Here is a 14,717-nt window from a genome sequence, read left to right as displayed (position 1 = left end):
AATGATAAATAACATTCAATTGACATGAAAATTTACTTGAATGTTAAAAACATGCAGAACATATAATTCAATGGTGAGATTTTCAAGATATTAATTCTATAACAAATTATTGGGTGGTGTAAAATTATTTAGAATTACACCAAGTGTAACCTGAATTTTTTTTTTTTTTTTTTTAAGAAATGGTGTAACTTGAACTCAACTAATATATATATATATATATATATATATATATATGGGTCGGGCTAATGTATGCCCTTAGGGCACATATTAATCATTTATTTTAAGAAATTTTTTATAGAAAATTGAAAATGTTGTTAAAACAGTCAATTACTATTACATTTTTCTATAAAGTTTCTTAAAATTGTTTACCAATATATGCCCTTAGAGCATTCTTATCAAGCCTTGCATATGCTATAAATGCTATTTTTTAGCATCTTAAACCCAAAAATCCACTCCATCAAACCCAGTAAATGTTATAAAATTTGCAATACTGCTACAGTATACTCTCATTTTTTAGAGCGCACTGTAGTAGTATTGTATAATATTTTATTAATTTATTTATTCTATCTCTCCAGCTCTATGTCTCCCTCTTCTCTCTCTTTCTCTGGTTCTCTCTTCGTCTCCTACATCTCTCATTTCCTCACACTCCCTCCCTCACTCCCTCACAACAAGATTGTACATTTGAGATCGGCTTGGTGGTGAGGAGAACGGCGTGATGGCATGAGATTGGCGTGGAGGAGATCGACGTGGAGACCAGTGTGGAGATCGGCATGTTATGTGTTTTCTTGTGGTTGTTGTGGCCGGTGTCTTGTGGTTCTTGTGGTGGTGGTTTCTTGTTGTGATTGAAGCTGTGGCTGTAATGTTTGGTGGGTATCGGTGGTGCTCGGCGACGGTTTTGGCTGGGGTTGAGATCGAGGAGGTGGGTTTTGGCTGGGATTGAGAACGAGGTGGGTGGGTAGAGGTGGAGGTGCGTTGCTGTGGCTGAGGCGTGGGTCTTGGGTTTGATGGGTTTCTCTATCCTCCACCTCCCTCTCTTCCTCTCATGGTAAGGCTTCTCTCTCTCAAGTTTAATTTAGTTTTTGTTGTTGTTGTTTTCTTTTTTCTTTTTTCTTTTTTTGGCTATGGGGTTGATTTTTGGATGGATGCTGATTGTGGTGGCAATGGGTTGGCCATGGGTCTAGGTTTGATGTGGAATGTTGATGGTTTATGGTGGTGGGGCTGACAGTGGCCAACCGTTGAGAAGAAAGTGGTGGAAAGAGAGAGAAAGTGGTAAAATAAAAATAATATTATTTAAATGAAGTTGTAAAAAAAAAAAAAGAATATTTGATGTATGGTGGATTGTGGATTGTAAACTGGTATGTTAAAATTGATAAATTAGGATTTTGAAGTAGTAAATGATAAAATATTTAATATTCTTGATGAGAATGCTTTTAAGGGTATATAATATATATATATATATATATATATTAAAGGGTCCGGTTAACGTATGCCCTAAGGGCACACATTAACAAATCCAGTTTTAAAAAAATTTTATTGGGAATTTATTGGGAATTGAAAAAACTGTCAAAATTTTTTCAATTTTCGATAAACTTTTTCTAAAATTGATTTATTATTGTGTGCCCTTAGGGCACACATTAATAAAATCCTATATTAAAAAGTCATTGAGAGTTTTTGTTTTTCCCTGTTGATAATGATAGGAGACGAATATAGATAAGATGCGACGAATATGCGGCGAACGAGATGTCATATTGTCATGTCATTGTCCCAATTTCTGGATAGACCAATTTGTCATTTTGTTTATCGAAAATGTTAACATGCACGCTGCTGGTTAATGTTGCACTAACATGGGTTTTATTTGATGATGATCACAACAACAACAACACCAAAAAAAAAAAAAAAAACATAAAATTGACACTATAATTTATTTCAATTTTTTTTCTCTCTATAAAACTGCTCCCACAATTTAAAAGTTGCAAAAATATGACATAAAACTGCAATAAAGTTAAAAAAAAAAAAAAAAAAAAAGTACAAAGGGCTGTAATTATTGTGTGTAGTCTCGTGTATATGCATAAATACAATTAAAAATTATCATAATTATACATGTTTTTAAGAAATAATTCAAATTAAATATAGTATTAACTTTCACTTTTTTAAAACTATATATTCCTAAAAGATGTAATGATTTCTTATTTTATTTTTATATATATACTAGCATCTTTGTACACGTGTTGCATTATGCGTGTGTTCAAAAGTTTTTCTATTTTTTTTGATAATTGCAAAAATTTTATTGATTATAATTCGAGGTTGATGCATTTTTCAATCACCAAAATTTCTAGGGGTATTCAGCTTTGAATCATTCATTCTCCCTATTCATTATTTCATTACAAATTTACAGCTTCGCAAGTGATCGAAGGCTTTTCATTTTCATATTTATTCTTTTATCTTGCTTTCGACATTAGTACATATATAACAACAATCCATCAAGGGGAAAAAAAAATAAAAATTTAAAAAAAGAAAAGAAAAATAAGAAGATGTCATGTCATGTAGGAAAACCCAAGCCCTTCTTCTTAATCCATCTGATCAACCTGCATATAAGTCAAAAAGTGGATCACCTTAGTAAAAAAAATTGTATATATATATATATAACTATTTATTCCTGAATATTATAAATTTGGCTTCCTTTTCCATGATTCTCAACAACCCAAAATAGCATAAATTCAAATCAAAATTCTGAAGAATTTTTTTTTAGTACTATGATCCAATTAGAAAAAAAAAAAAAAAAAAAAAAAAAAAAAAAAAAAAAAAAAAAGAAAGAGGTAAACTACATATTTGGTTCTATCCTTTATAGCATATGTCAATTTGGTCTCTAACCTTTCAATTATGTCAATTTAGTCCTTATTGTTATATTTTGGATGAAAATTGATGAAATGTCAAACGGTTAAAATAAAATTATAGCGTATTGTTACATCAATGAAAGCTAATATTTTATTTTGACCATTAAACGCATTATCAATTTTCATCCAAAAAATAATAGTAAAGACTTAATTGACACGGTACTGAAAGGTTAGAGACCAAATTGACACAATTGAAAAGTTAGGGACCAAATTGAAATATAGTGTATAGAATAGGGACCAAATACGTAGTTTACCCAAAAAAAAATGAAGATATTAAAAATTAGAAACAAATTATTGCGAAGGGGACTAATCACATATTATTTCTTTTTTTTAAGAAAAAAAAAACCTCTTTTTTGAGAAAAAAAAATCAAAAAAAATAATCCTCTTAACTTATACGCAAATGAGTAAAACTTAATTTTTAGAACCTTAAGTGCAATACGTAAGGCTTCAAATTGAATACTAAATGCTAAGGAGATTTGTGAGTTCTATTGAGTGTGTAATATTCATGGCAAGTATCTCCACCAGTCTGTTGAGTCTCTAGATCTAATTGTTGTAGCCTATCCAAAAAAAGACATTAGAAGGGAAATAGCTCAATCATATAAATTTTTTAATAAGGTTTATTTAATAAATATAGCATTTTTAAATTGACAACATGAGACTAAAACAATCAAAACTAGTGACAATGAAAGATCTAAAAAATTATGTGAAATTGATTTAAAGGAAGTGGCTACCAGTAGTTTCTTTAGACTAATAAAACTTACCCTTCAACACGAGTCCAGACACACACAGGTAATCCCTTAACTCCACAATTTCCCCCAAAGTTGTCAGGTCTCAAACCATCACAAACACCTGAAAATTCAAAAATGATAGAGATTGAGAATAAAAAAATAATTAGTATTTATTTTCAAAATTTTGATGAATCAACAATAATTAAATACCAAGGTCGACTACAAAGACCTGCACAGGTACTCTTTAACCCCACAATTTCCCCCAATATTCTTAGATCTTAAACCATCACAAACACCTGAAAATTCAACAATGTTAGGCTGTGTTTGGTTCGCGTAAAATCATTTTATTTTCCGGAAATGCTATTTTCCGGAAAGGAAAACGTTTTCATGTGTTTGGCTGTCACAAAATTCATTTTACGGAAAATTAATTTTGGTGTTTGGTTCATTTAATCATTTTACCAGAAAATACATCAAATCCGGCGAAACGCTCATCCGACGAGCGCGCTCGTCGATCGACGATCGCGATCGACGAGAGACGAGCGCGCTCGTCGATCGCGATCGTCGATCGCGCCGCTCGATCGACGATCGCGATCGTGCACCGCGCCGCTCGTCGGCGCGATCGTCCCTCTCTCTCTCTGATCTGGGCTCTCTCTTCTCTCTCTCTCTCTCTTTTTCCGGAAGTGAATTGAAGTGAAAATGAAGGCAGAAATCATTTTTCGTGGTCAAAGGGAAAATTCGTGGTCAACCGGAAATCATTTTCCGGAAAATAACGTTTTCCGTGACAGCCAAACGCATGCATTTTCCGGAAAATCATTTCCGGAATCACTTTGAAGTTGATTCAAACGCAGCCTTAGAGATAGAGAATTATAAAAAAAATCATTAGTGTTTATTTTTGAAATTATGATGAAGCAAAAATAATTCAATATCGAGGTAGACAAAGAGAGTTTTTTTTTTTTTTTGATACAAACGTAGAGAGAATTGAGAGTGATGAATGTGTGAGTTTTATTTTTAAAAATTAATCATACCCAATTGTGGTGATATTGTTTTAAACATGGAGTTTATCTCTATGAATTAATGTTTTTAAAATTTAGGTGGTTTATGCTAAATCTAATTAAATTTTAAATTTTATATATATATATATATATATATATACACACTACTAATAACAGGATTCTCATGTTTCGTCTTTAATTTTTGGCGTACCAAAATATCTTCATACAAATTCTAAAATGACATACCCTTTAGTTTATTTTGGCGTACCAAAATATATATATATATATATATATATAGATTGGCTTAGGTGTTTGATTTTGAGTCACCTCCTTCGATGAGAGTGAGAAAGATATTCTTCCTTATTAGATGATTATCTATTTATTTTTCAATAATTTCATTGTTATAATAAATGGGAAGGACATTCGAATCTTAATTTTTCTTATAAATAAAACCAAATAATATTATCGAGATATAAAGTTCTTGACGTCCCAATTGACATTTAATCTTATGAATCCTTTTTGCGTTAACCACAAAGTAAATTGACTATCATGTCAAAGCACCATTTGTGCTAAAGATAATAGGTTCTCTGGTTCAGTTTCATTAGAATCTCTGCCAATGCTGGATAACACTATGATTTAATAAGATAAGTTTCGGAGAAAAAATTTACCTTTTAATTGGTTTAGAGGAAACTTGCTTCAATCCACTCTATGATAGTTAAAATATGATATACATGTACTTTTAGTCATGTGACTAGTTTTATAAATCGTCACACAGTGGTTAAATGAGATTTGAAAGAAATTCCTCCAACTGGTTTATAGGAAATCTTTGTTCAATGCAAAAATTGGACATAAACCTATGATCAACATTAAATTTAATTAATATGTTTTTCTCAATAATTTTAGAACTAAAAATATAAAAATTTATGTCATTTAACTTGTTGGGACAAGACAGACCAAAAAAAAAAACTTAATTTAAAATAAAATAAGGATACACAACAAAAGGTAGATAATTTCAATTCTTATAAAAAATTAAAACTACATTTTACTTGGGAGTTAGAGGACTTAGGACTAACTCCTCACAGCACAAACTCTTAACCATAGACAATTTATTTCAGACTAAACAAGGACACACGGAACAGAAGAAAAAAAGAAAGACTGACTCTTTCACAATTAATAACACAACACAACTCATAACACCGAACTTGGCAGGACACAAGTGGTAGAACACAGCGCTGAAGCTCATCTACCTTATTTTCAAACATATCCCATCAGCTCTCAGACTTACAAAAGTTGAATTGTTCAACTAATGTAGTACATTGGGTTAGGCACCTTAAATGTCCGGATGCCAACATGTTCTCCCACTAGATCACTCCATTGATCTCCCACATTCCCAACGATTCTGTAACGCTGAGCTAAAAGCTCGTTTCTTTTCTTTTCTTTGTAAATTTGTGATGAGGTACCCGCATCAGAGGTTTGCCTGTCACAAAAATTAATTATGAGTGACCAAAAACTGTAAGGATGGTCTTTTTTTTTTCTTTTTTTTGGTTTACACTAAGGATGCTTACGAGATCCTTGTACCAACTATCAAAGAACTTAAGAACAGATACAAGAAGTCAAGAAAGAGAGTTTAAAAAGGAGAGAGATACAACCACCAAGGCTAGTGGTGGTTCATTGGTCATAGGCTTACTCTCAATTCTGAAGTAATTTTGTGGACACTAGGTCTTGGTTTGACTCCCACAATTGGAAGCATGTATAAATTATTAGTGAAACATCGGTTTCTTGTACGTCGATGTTGTGGTAGGACTAGAGCAGCTATATATAGCTCACTAAATCTAACAAATAAAATGCTACTATGATTATGTTCAGATTAGAAGCCAACTTTGATCATCCTCCTCCTAAGTACCTTCCTTTCATAATAATAAAAATAAATAAATTGTAGAGAATACAAATATTTTCATATATATTTAATTATAATCAAAATGACATTTTGTCGAGAACTTAATTGTTGAGTGATATTACTTAATCTTTTTTATGGTATTATAAAGAGAACTGAAAAGTGGGCGAAGATGCACGACAAACTTTTAATTGAAAGAGTGTAAAGTGTAATACTTAGTATAAGACATGAGATTTGTATTCACTCCAAAGTATCTCAAAAACCAAAGCTATAAATACTGCATAATTTTCTACCCCCGAAAAAAAAAAAAAAAAAAAAAACTACTGTATCATATATAAATATACTATAAGACATTGGTCTAAGACTCAAGGTTGTGATTGCATTTAGGAACTGTATGGTGCAGTTTTTTATAACTCTAAAATGCTTGGTGCTTACTTTAGTATGAGCTTCTCCCAAGTGGTGAAACCTAGATTCTTCAGGTTCTTTGTTGTAACTTCCCTCAAGCTCTCAGACCTTCCTGAAATAAAGACAATCTTAAACCCAAGACTTTGCACTTTCTTGTATAGGTCAAGAATCCCAGGCACTGCTGGTGATATGCCTTTCTGTTCCCATATTGCGAATTTTGTCGAGTTATATGGCGTTCCCCTGAAATAAATATTGATAAAAGTGATGAGAAAAAAGATAACCCATCAGATGCAGATATATTTAAAACAATGCTATTATTAAGGTGGAAACAAACTAAATTAGTAAGCAGATATTTACTACAATATTGCTATATATTAAGTAAGAAAATTATTAGATACTCTTAGAATATTATAAATGCATACTCCTTCCTTTCACATGAATGATGAATCCCACCATAATTTAATTAATAGGACTCTATTCATGTGAGAGGAAGGAATATGCATTTAGCACGAATCAAACTCAAGCAGTACATAAATAATGAGTATCAAATTTCACAGTGATTGTTACCATGCATTATTACTCTTTAGGTTATCTCGGGGTAAATGTTTGTTATTAAAATTTAATTACTTACCCAAAAGCAACATCAGGTTGAGCATAATAAGGCAAGTTAGAGAGCACAGTATCAGCAACGTCAAAGATCCAAAGATTTGTCCTGAGGTCCCTGGGGAGTGGGGCGGTCTTGGCAAAGTTGTAAGCAAGATCAGCCACAGCTTGAACATCCTTACGATATTGGTAGCCGAGCATGTAGTGCCCAACGTAGCTTACACAAGCTTGTGGAACCACAGACCAATGACGCATGTTGTTAGTTTCGACGGCTAGACGCCAACTGAGGCAGTCAAAGCCGGGATTGTGGTGGTGGGGGGCTCCTTGGCATGTTGCTATAATTGTGGCAAGGAAGAAGAACAACGATAAAACCTTCATGGTTATTTGTAAGGGAAAGAGCTAGAGAGTAGTTTGTAGAAGTTGATAGATTTCACTGCATGGTGCCTCTATATATAGGTTCTAACTTTGCAAAGGGACCTTACTTAGGGATGTAATTTACTCAAACACCACTGGTCCAATAAATATCATTTCAAATGGAAATTCAGTGAGACACACTTGGTAAACGAACCCTATTAATTTTATAAAAAGATGTTTTAGTAGAGTTATTATCAATTTTAAAATACAAAACAAATCTTGTTTATTATCAGTGCAATTTGTAAACTGTTTTATAGTAAAAATGTCAATAATTTTAACATTTTTTTCCCTTTCAATGAGTCTAAGAAAATAATTTTTGTTTTAGATCTATTTAAAATTTAAAATGGTCTATTTTGATTGATGCATAATAAAACTAGTATTAGTAGTGAATTCAAGTCCAAGTGATGTTACTCCAATTATAACAAATAAAGCTAACAATTGTTTTAAAAAATTGAAAAATGATTAAAATCCTCTATAATTCTTAAGATAATTTCATTATAGAGTTTCTAAAATTTTGTGCATTCATTTTGACATTGTGAATCAGATTTTACCACTACCAACATTTTAAAAATATTGATTGTCATGATTTTGATATTTATTTAAAATAACAATGCAAAATTCAATCTATTCATTTCCAAATGAATGAAAAATATTTTCAAAACCACGTGATAGTTAGTAGTTACACTAAAAACTCTAAATGATTCCAATTCATTGTAAGAAATATTATCTCTCTTGGATTTCTTTTTCTTTTAACCACAAATTATAAAATGACATAATAATTAATGTGATTATTAAAATTCTTGTAACTAAATTGATTGGCACATCTTGGTATTTCAAATGGAAACATCTAATGTTCAAATCAACAAACAAACCACACAAAAAGGAAATTAATGTGATCGGAGCCAATTGCCAAATCAACAAGATAATATATTTCTTAATTCTACTTTTTTTTTATATAAATTGACACATTAATTTATACAACATATGTGATGGTAAAAATCTGTAAATAATGTTTCTAATAATATCTTTCATTTCAATTATTATGATTTACTTATTGCCCTACGCATGTGGGAAGGTTGCTTTTTATTTTACCATGTCTCTAGTTAAAAGTATGACTGAAATACAGCACATGTTGACATGTATCTGATACTGCAGCATGCATGGGTTCTTTCCCTCCATCGTCTTTTCCGGCTTTCTCATTGGTTTCTCTGTTGTTGTGGATAAAAGGACTGTAGCTTTCTTATAATTCGTGCAACATTTTAGATCTTTTGAGTAGGGGAAAGAAAACAACAATAACAACAAAGTGAAGCATCTTGAATTCTTGATTGGACTCAAACGGACATAAATAAAACTAGCTTCGATATATTGGGCCACAAATCCAATTGCACGTTGGATTTAATTTTCCATCAATTCTTCTTCTTACAATAAATTGTATTATTCAGGAGGAAAAAAAAAAAAAAAAAATTTATCTCCCTAGGACCCATCACAGCAAAACAATAAAAGCCATAGTGTGACTAGTGTGGGTACCCACGAGTAAAACACCTATTCTTCGCAAGGAAGAATATGAGGAAAGGAACAAGCTTTTGAATTTGAATTAGATGTATAAAAAATTCGAATTTAGTCTTCTATATTTTTATAAGTTTAGATATATGAATTTCCATGTAAACATAATTGACACAAAATTAGAGTATAATGAAATGACATTTGGCAAGAAATTTGAGTATATTTCAAATCTAAAAACATTTGGCATCAATAATAGGACATTTAAAATAGATAAATGTTATGTCCAAAATGTTTTCACAATAAATCATACGTAACAGATTGTTACAAGTTATTATTAGTGGACAAAAATAATTTCAGTGGTAAGTTTAAATTAAAATCAATAACAACTTACCACATATAATTTGTCATGAAAGTGTTGTGAAAATATTATGGGCATAACACCTCACTTTAAAATAACACTCGACATAAAATTAAGATGCAATTAAAAATTAAAATCCAATTAAAGTTCTTGATCAAACTTTTTCTCATCTTCTTTTATATATTAAAAAGATTATATAAATCTTACAAGATAATGAGTTAAAATTCTACACACAAAAAAGTAATTCAGAAATATATTTATTATGTTTATGTAGCATGAATTACATTTTCATTATCACATCAATTCATTAACTCTCTTTTAGTAAAATTAGTATTAATTTTAACATTTTTTTTTTATCCTCCTTCCATCCTAAATTTATGAAACCAAATTATTGGAAAATTAAACATAGTAAGCATCTTTAAACTTTCTAGGTGATTAGAGGCATTGGGTCCAATCATAGTCTAGGCCCAGACTCAATCCTTAATGTGCAAGCTAATAATACTACTTTTACTACAAGTCAAGTAATCATAGTCTATTGTATGATTAGTTTATCGTTTAGTCTCCTATAAATGCCCCATATCCAAGATTAATGTAATAAAGTTGAAAATTTATATTATAGTGAAGATGTAGCCGTTAAAACTTTCCTCCATGAACATTGATTATTAAGCCGAACAACATATACCTTGCATCTTCTTTCTTTTGTTGTCACTCTCTTTCTCTAAATTTTCATAAAATCTAACAGTGATAATCAAGTTCTTGAACCTTATCTGAAAAGATTTTTGACCCATGTCAATGATGTCATTTGTCAATCATTAAAAGTTGAGTTAGAGGATTAAGGTAAAATCTTAAGTTGGAATTGTTATTCGTCATTCAAATTTTAGCTTGTATTCTATATTGTTGAATGCTTCTTTAGTGCTGTCGAACTCTTGTATGATTTGACATTCCTGAAAACTATATCGATGCCTATGTATCATGTTCTCTCCCATTTCCTACCATGTAGCATAAAAACTTTAAATTTGTCCATTAAGGTTCTGACGTGCATTAGGAACATGAAGACTATATTAATTTTTTTGGGGAAGAGGAACATGTAGACTTTTTTAAATATCTTCTATAAAAAAAGACTTTATTAAATAAATAAATATTTATTTATTTATCAGGGAACATGCAGACCTGGAGGACACTTGATTCACCTTTGACATATTGCTGCATCTTTTTTAATATTATATGATGCCACCATATATATATATATTTATCCTTCATTTTTTTTTTTTTTTTTGAGAGATATGTATTTATCCTTCGTGGTATAATAAGTCAAATGTTACAATAAATTTAAGAAAATTCAAAACTTGACATATTGTGATTAGCACAGTGATATAATGTCATTGATAGTTTAATATTGAATAAATCACAATATGAAACCTTAATAATTTGTGAAAAAAAAAATTAAAATTTATTGTTTATAACATTATGGTCATTCATATTAGTTTTTCTTTTTATATATACATCAATAATCGAGGGTAAAGGAAATTTTTCCATTAAAAATACCAAATAGTATCAGGCTGCCAGCCAATTGAGTTAAAAGAGTCTAGACACATATGAGCATCTTATAATTGTACCTTTAGACCTTCATTCAACTCCTATTTACAACACAATAAATTTTGTCTATTTACAAAACAAATTTTAGTTAAGAGATGACAAGTAGTTTTTAATGGACAAAAAATTAATTTCAATAACGAGCCTAAATTAAAACCCATAAGCGTTTCTCACTTAAAATTTATTGCTAAAATTGTAAAGAAACTTTCCCGCAAAAAAAAAAAAAATTGTAATGAACCGTGGTGAGTAAAGAAGGTTGTAGAATTTATTGTCCTAGCTTTCCAGTTCAAAAAAAAAAAAAAAAGAATTATCAATTATTGTCCTTGTACCCTAGCATTGTCGTTTTATAATTGGATAAGGAAGATAAGATAACTCATCCAACGGCCACAATTATTTTTTCCTTCTTTATCCACACAATACAAAGGGTACGTTAACCCACGTTCAAAATGTTTAGACATTAATGGACCTATTTAAAGGGGTCCAGGGGTCTTAGCTGGGCCTCTTGTCTTTTTCTTTTTTATCTCTTTTTCTTCCTCAGATTGAAACAAGGTACCTCTTTGGTCTTTACTCTTTTGCTTTGTGATCCACACAAATAAAAAACGTGGAGATTCGGTCTTTACTCTTTTGCTTTGTTTCTTTTATAGATAGAAAACGTGCGAAAGTTATTACAATTGCTGCATTGATATAAATCTTATAAATTGACCTCCCAATCAAAAGTTGCCAGTGATATAATTCAATAGCTCAAAAGAATATGATAAATTTGAGGTGACTATCACATTTATATTATAATAATAAATAAATAATTTTTAATTATTTCTTTTGTTTTTGGGTTTAAAAATTGACACCTCAAATTACAAAATTTGTGTACTAAAATCTATAATGTTTTTAATATCATTCAATTAAATAAATTTTTTAATTATTATTCTTTTAAAATTAATAAATCAATTTATAGTATTTTTAAGTAATTAAAATTTTGTAATACTCTTAGCTTCTGACTTTTAAATACCATCTGAGTTTACTGGGCTCAACCAAAGTTGAGAGGTTTTTTTTTTTTTTTTTTTTTTTTAATTTGTCTTTTTGGATCCATGACAAAAGTTGGATATTCATAAGATATATATGAAGAATATGCGGCGAGTACAAATCTCACTGTGCTATGCGTGGATAAGATTTTGTCATTTTATTGGTCTGTACATTCCATATTTGCCGACAGAAAATTGTGAATTATACTATTATGCAATAATTGGCATTTAACCTTTGTAAAAAAGATGATTTTGATTTAATCTGCAAAAATTCATTGTTGGTCCATGAAATTTTCCAAGCAAGTACTATTATCCTTTGAAATTTCAAATTGACTTTATTGATTCTTGAAGTTTTAAAAATGAGAATTATTGATCATTTTGTTAACTTCTGTTAGTTATTTTTTTATTTATGTGGCAACAGAATAATAACATAGTATTTTTTAAGTGACATAACAATATTTTTTATATTAAAAAAATTACACATCATCGTTGACATATCAACCTAGCCAAAATAGATCTGCTTAGTCTTTTATTTTTTTTTCTTCTTTAGTGATACAACGAATTTGGATTTGGTATTATCGTCTTAAGGTAGAGATTTTGAAAATATTTATTAATTGTTTTGAAAGCATAAAAAACACTAGTAAATTAAATGTTGATTGAATTAGTTTCACAATACCTTTTCTTGCTCGGATTGGATGGGGAACTTTGGAACTTTTTTGGTCCACATGAGGGCTAAGCAGCTGCTAGAGGTGGGAACTGGGTTAGGACTCAGTTCTCAGTTTTGGTCCTTTTGGATTTGGGGAGACTTGTTTTAGCTTTGGTGACATGTCAATGAAGATGGCTAATTTTTAACATAAAACACATTCCCACGTCACTCAAAAAATGCAATATCATTGTTCCGTTAGCCATATAGATAAAGAAACTATCAAAAGTTTACAAAATGACTAATATAACTCTGTTGAGTTCAAAAAAATCATGACACCAAGGTCCAAAGAAATAACATAATGGGCCAACCCCATGACAAGTAATCATAAAATGAATGAATTCACTACAAAGAAAAAGGATGGTAAGCCCAAAAAATTTGAAGCCCAAAAATCCATGGAAGGAAAAGCTTAGCCTGCCAGGATCAGGACATTAAGGGGAGTCCAGCAGAAAATGCTGGGTCGGGATCCCTAGGGGCTGCCAAAGGCTCGGATCCCTGATACGCGCAACGCAGCTAAGATAAAATTGAGACAGCTCAAAGGAAGTACCAAAAAAACACAAGGAATGAAGGACAGAAATGTCCTTCTCAAGCACCTAATGATCCAGCAAGGAGTCAGAAGGCATGAAGTAACCGTTCATGAATAAAGAGGGTGGTACTTCAAGGAAACCAGAATGAAGAGCTATAAGAGGAAGTGGCTGGAAAAACCTTCAACCCAATAGGAAAGGATTCCAACTACTTGGAAAAAATGACAAGAAAAGAGTCAGCCAAAAATTGAAAAAGTAAAAAGCCAAAAGCTGAGGTCAGCTATCTAAGGGCATCTCAGAACAGAAAGTCAACAAGGGACTTTCAAGAAGATAGCACCGAAAGGAGAAAATTATGAGGAATAAGGAAAGGACCAACCCTAGTGACTGGCACAGCACAAACTCTGGTGCCTAGGGGAGCAAAAGAGAGAAATTAATGGTATCCCAAAACCTTACCATGACACTATAAAAGGGGAGGGCAACCAACATTGAAGGGCAAAGGGGGCAATAGTAAACCATAACAGAATCATTGAGAAAACTCTATCAAAAATTAGAGAAAGTAATAAAAGGAAGAGAAATAATCCCCGATATCCTAACACAACCACTGTAGAACATACTCGGATTCAAAAAGATTCAAATTTTGCAAGTCTTGGAGGCTTGAATAGCCATCTAAGTCTGTGATTTTTGAACTTATTTGAAACTCGTAACACGTCTTGGTGAGTACATTGTAATCTATAATTAAGAAAATAATCAAATATTTCATATTGACTTGAGAATCCCTAACAGCCATTGTGTGTTTTTCCTTATTACATTGTTTTCCTTTTGCTGTTTTTTCTTGCTGTTCAATACATATAATCTTGCTTGCTAGTGTATATGTGTTGTAGATTCTTGCCCTGTGCACCACTTGGTTTGTAAACAACTCAATTAGTTGTGGTAAACCAAGCCTAGTTCACCAAACCATAAGTATTTGGTGTAGGATCCTTAGGCCTATGTGCTAAGAAAAAAGGCTCCCACACAAAATCATTTTTTAAAACTTTATGGACTAATAGAGCTCATTTGAAATTTTAGGATCCAACAGAACTTGGTAAAC

The 14,717-nt window shown here is 31.1% G+C and overlaps 1 protein-coding gene across 1 annotated transcript; it reads right to left on the bottom strand.

Moving 5' to 3' along the window:
* Positions 1-5,617: 5,617 nt before the first annotated feature.
* Positions 5,618-7,944, bottom strand: LOC126725336 (acid phosphatase 1-like). The gene is made up of 3 exons (XM_050429999.1): positions 7,545-7,944; positions 6,944-7,153; positions 5,618-6,091 (listed from the first exon to the last, which is right to left on the bottom strand). The coding sequence occupies exons 1-3, from the start codon at positions 7,892-7,894 to the stop codon at positions 5,914-5,916; spliced, it is 738 nt and encodes a 245-aa protein (XP_050285956.1). The 5' UTR covers positions 7,895-7,944; the 3' UTR covers positions 5,618-5,913.
* Positions 7,945-14,717: the final 6,773 nt, after the last annotated feature.

The sequence above is a fragment of the Quercus robur genome, chromosome 5, assembly GCF_932294415.1.
Source record: "Quercus robur chromosome 5, dhQueRobu3.1, whole genome shotgun sequence".
NCBI lineage: Eukaryota > Viridiplantae > Streptophyta > Magnoliopsida > Fagales > Fagaceae > Quercus > Quercus robur.
Note: the sequence above shows the minus strand (reverse complement) of the source record. Positions and strands in the feature narration are given on the sequence as shown.

Coding starts and splice junctions, on each gene's coding strand:
- LOC126725336 (XM_050429999.1), bottom strand. CDS start 7,894: ATGAAGGTTTTATCGTTGTTCTTCTTCCTTGCCACAATTATAGCAACA. Junction 7,154..7,544: donor CAACCTGATGTTGCTTTTGG/GTAAGTAATTAA, acceptor TATTTATTTCAG/GGGAACGCCATATAACTCGA. Junction 6,092..6,943: donor TGGGAGAAGCTCATACTAAA/GTAAGCACCAAG, acceptor TTTTTGTGACAG/GCAAACCTCTGATGCGGGTA.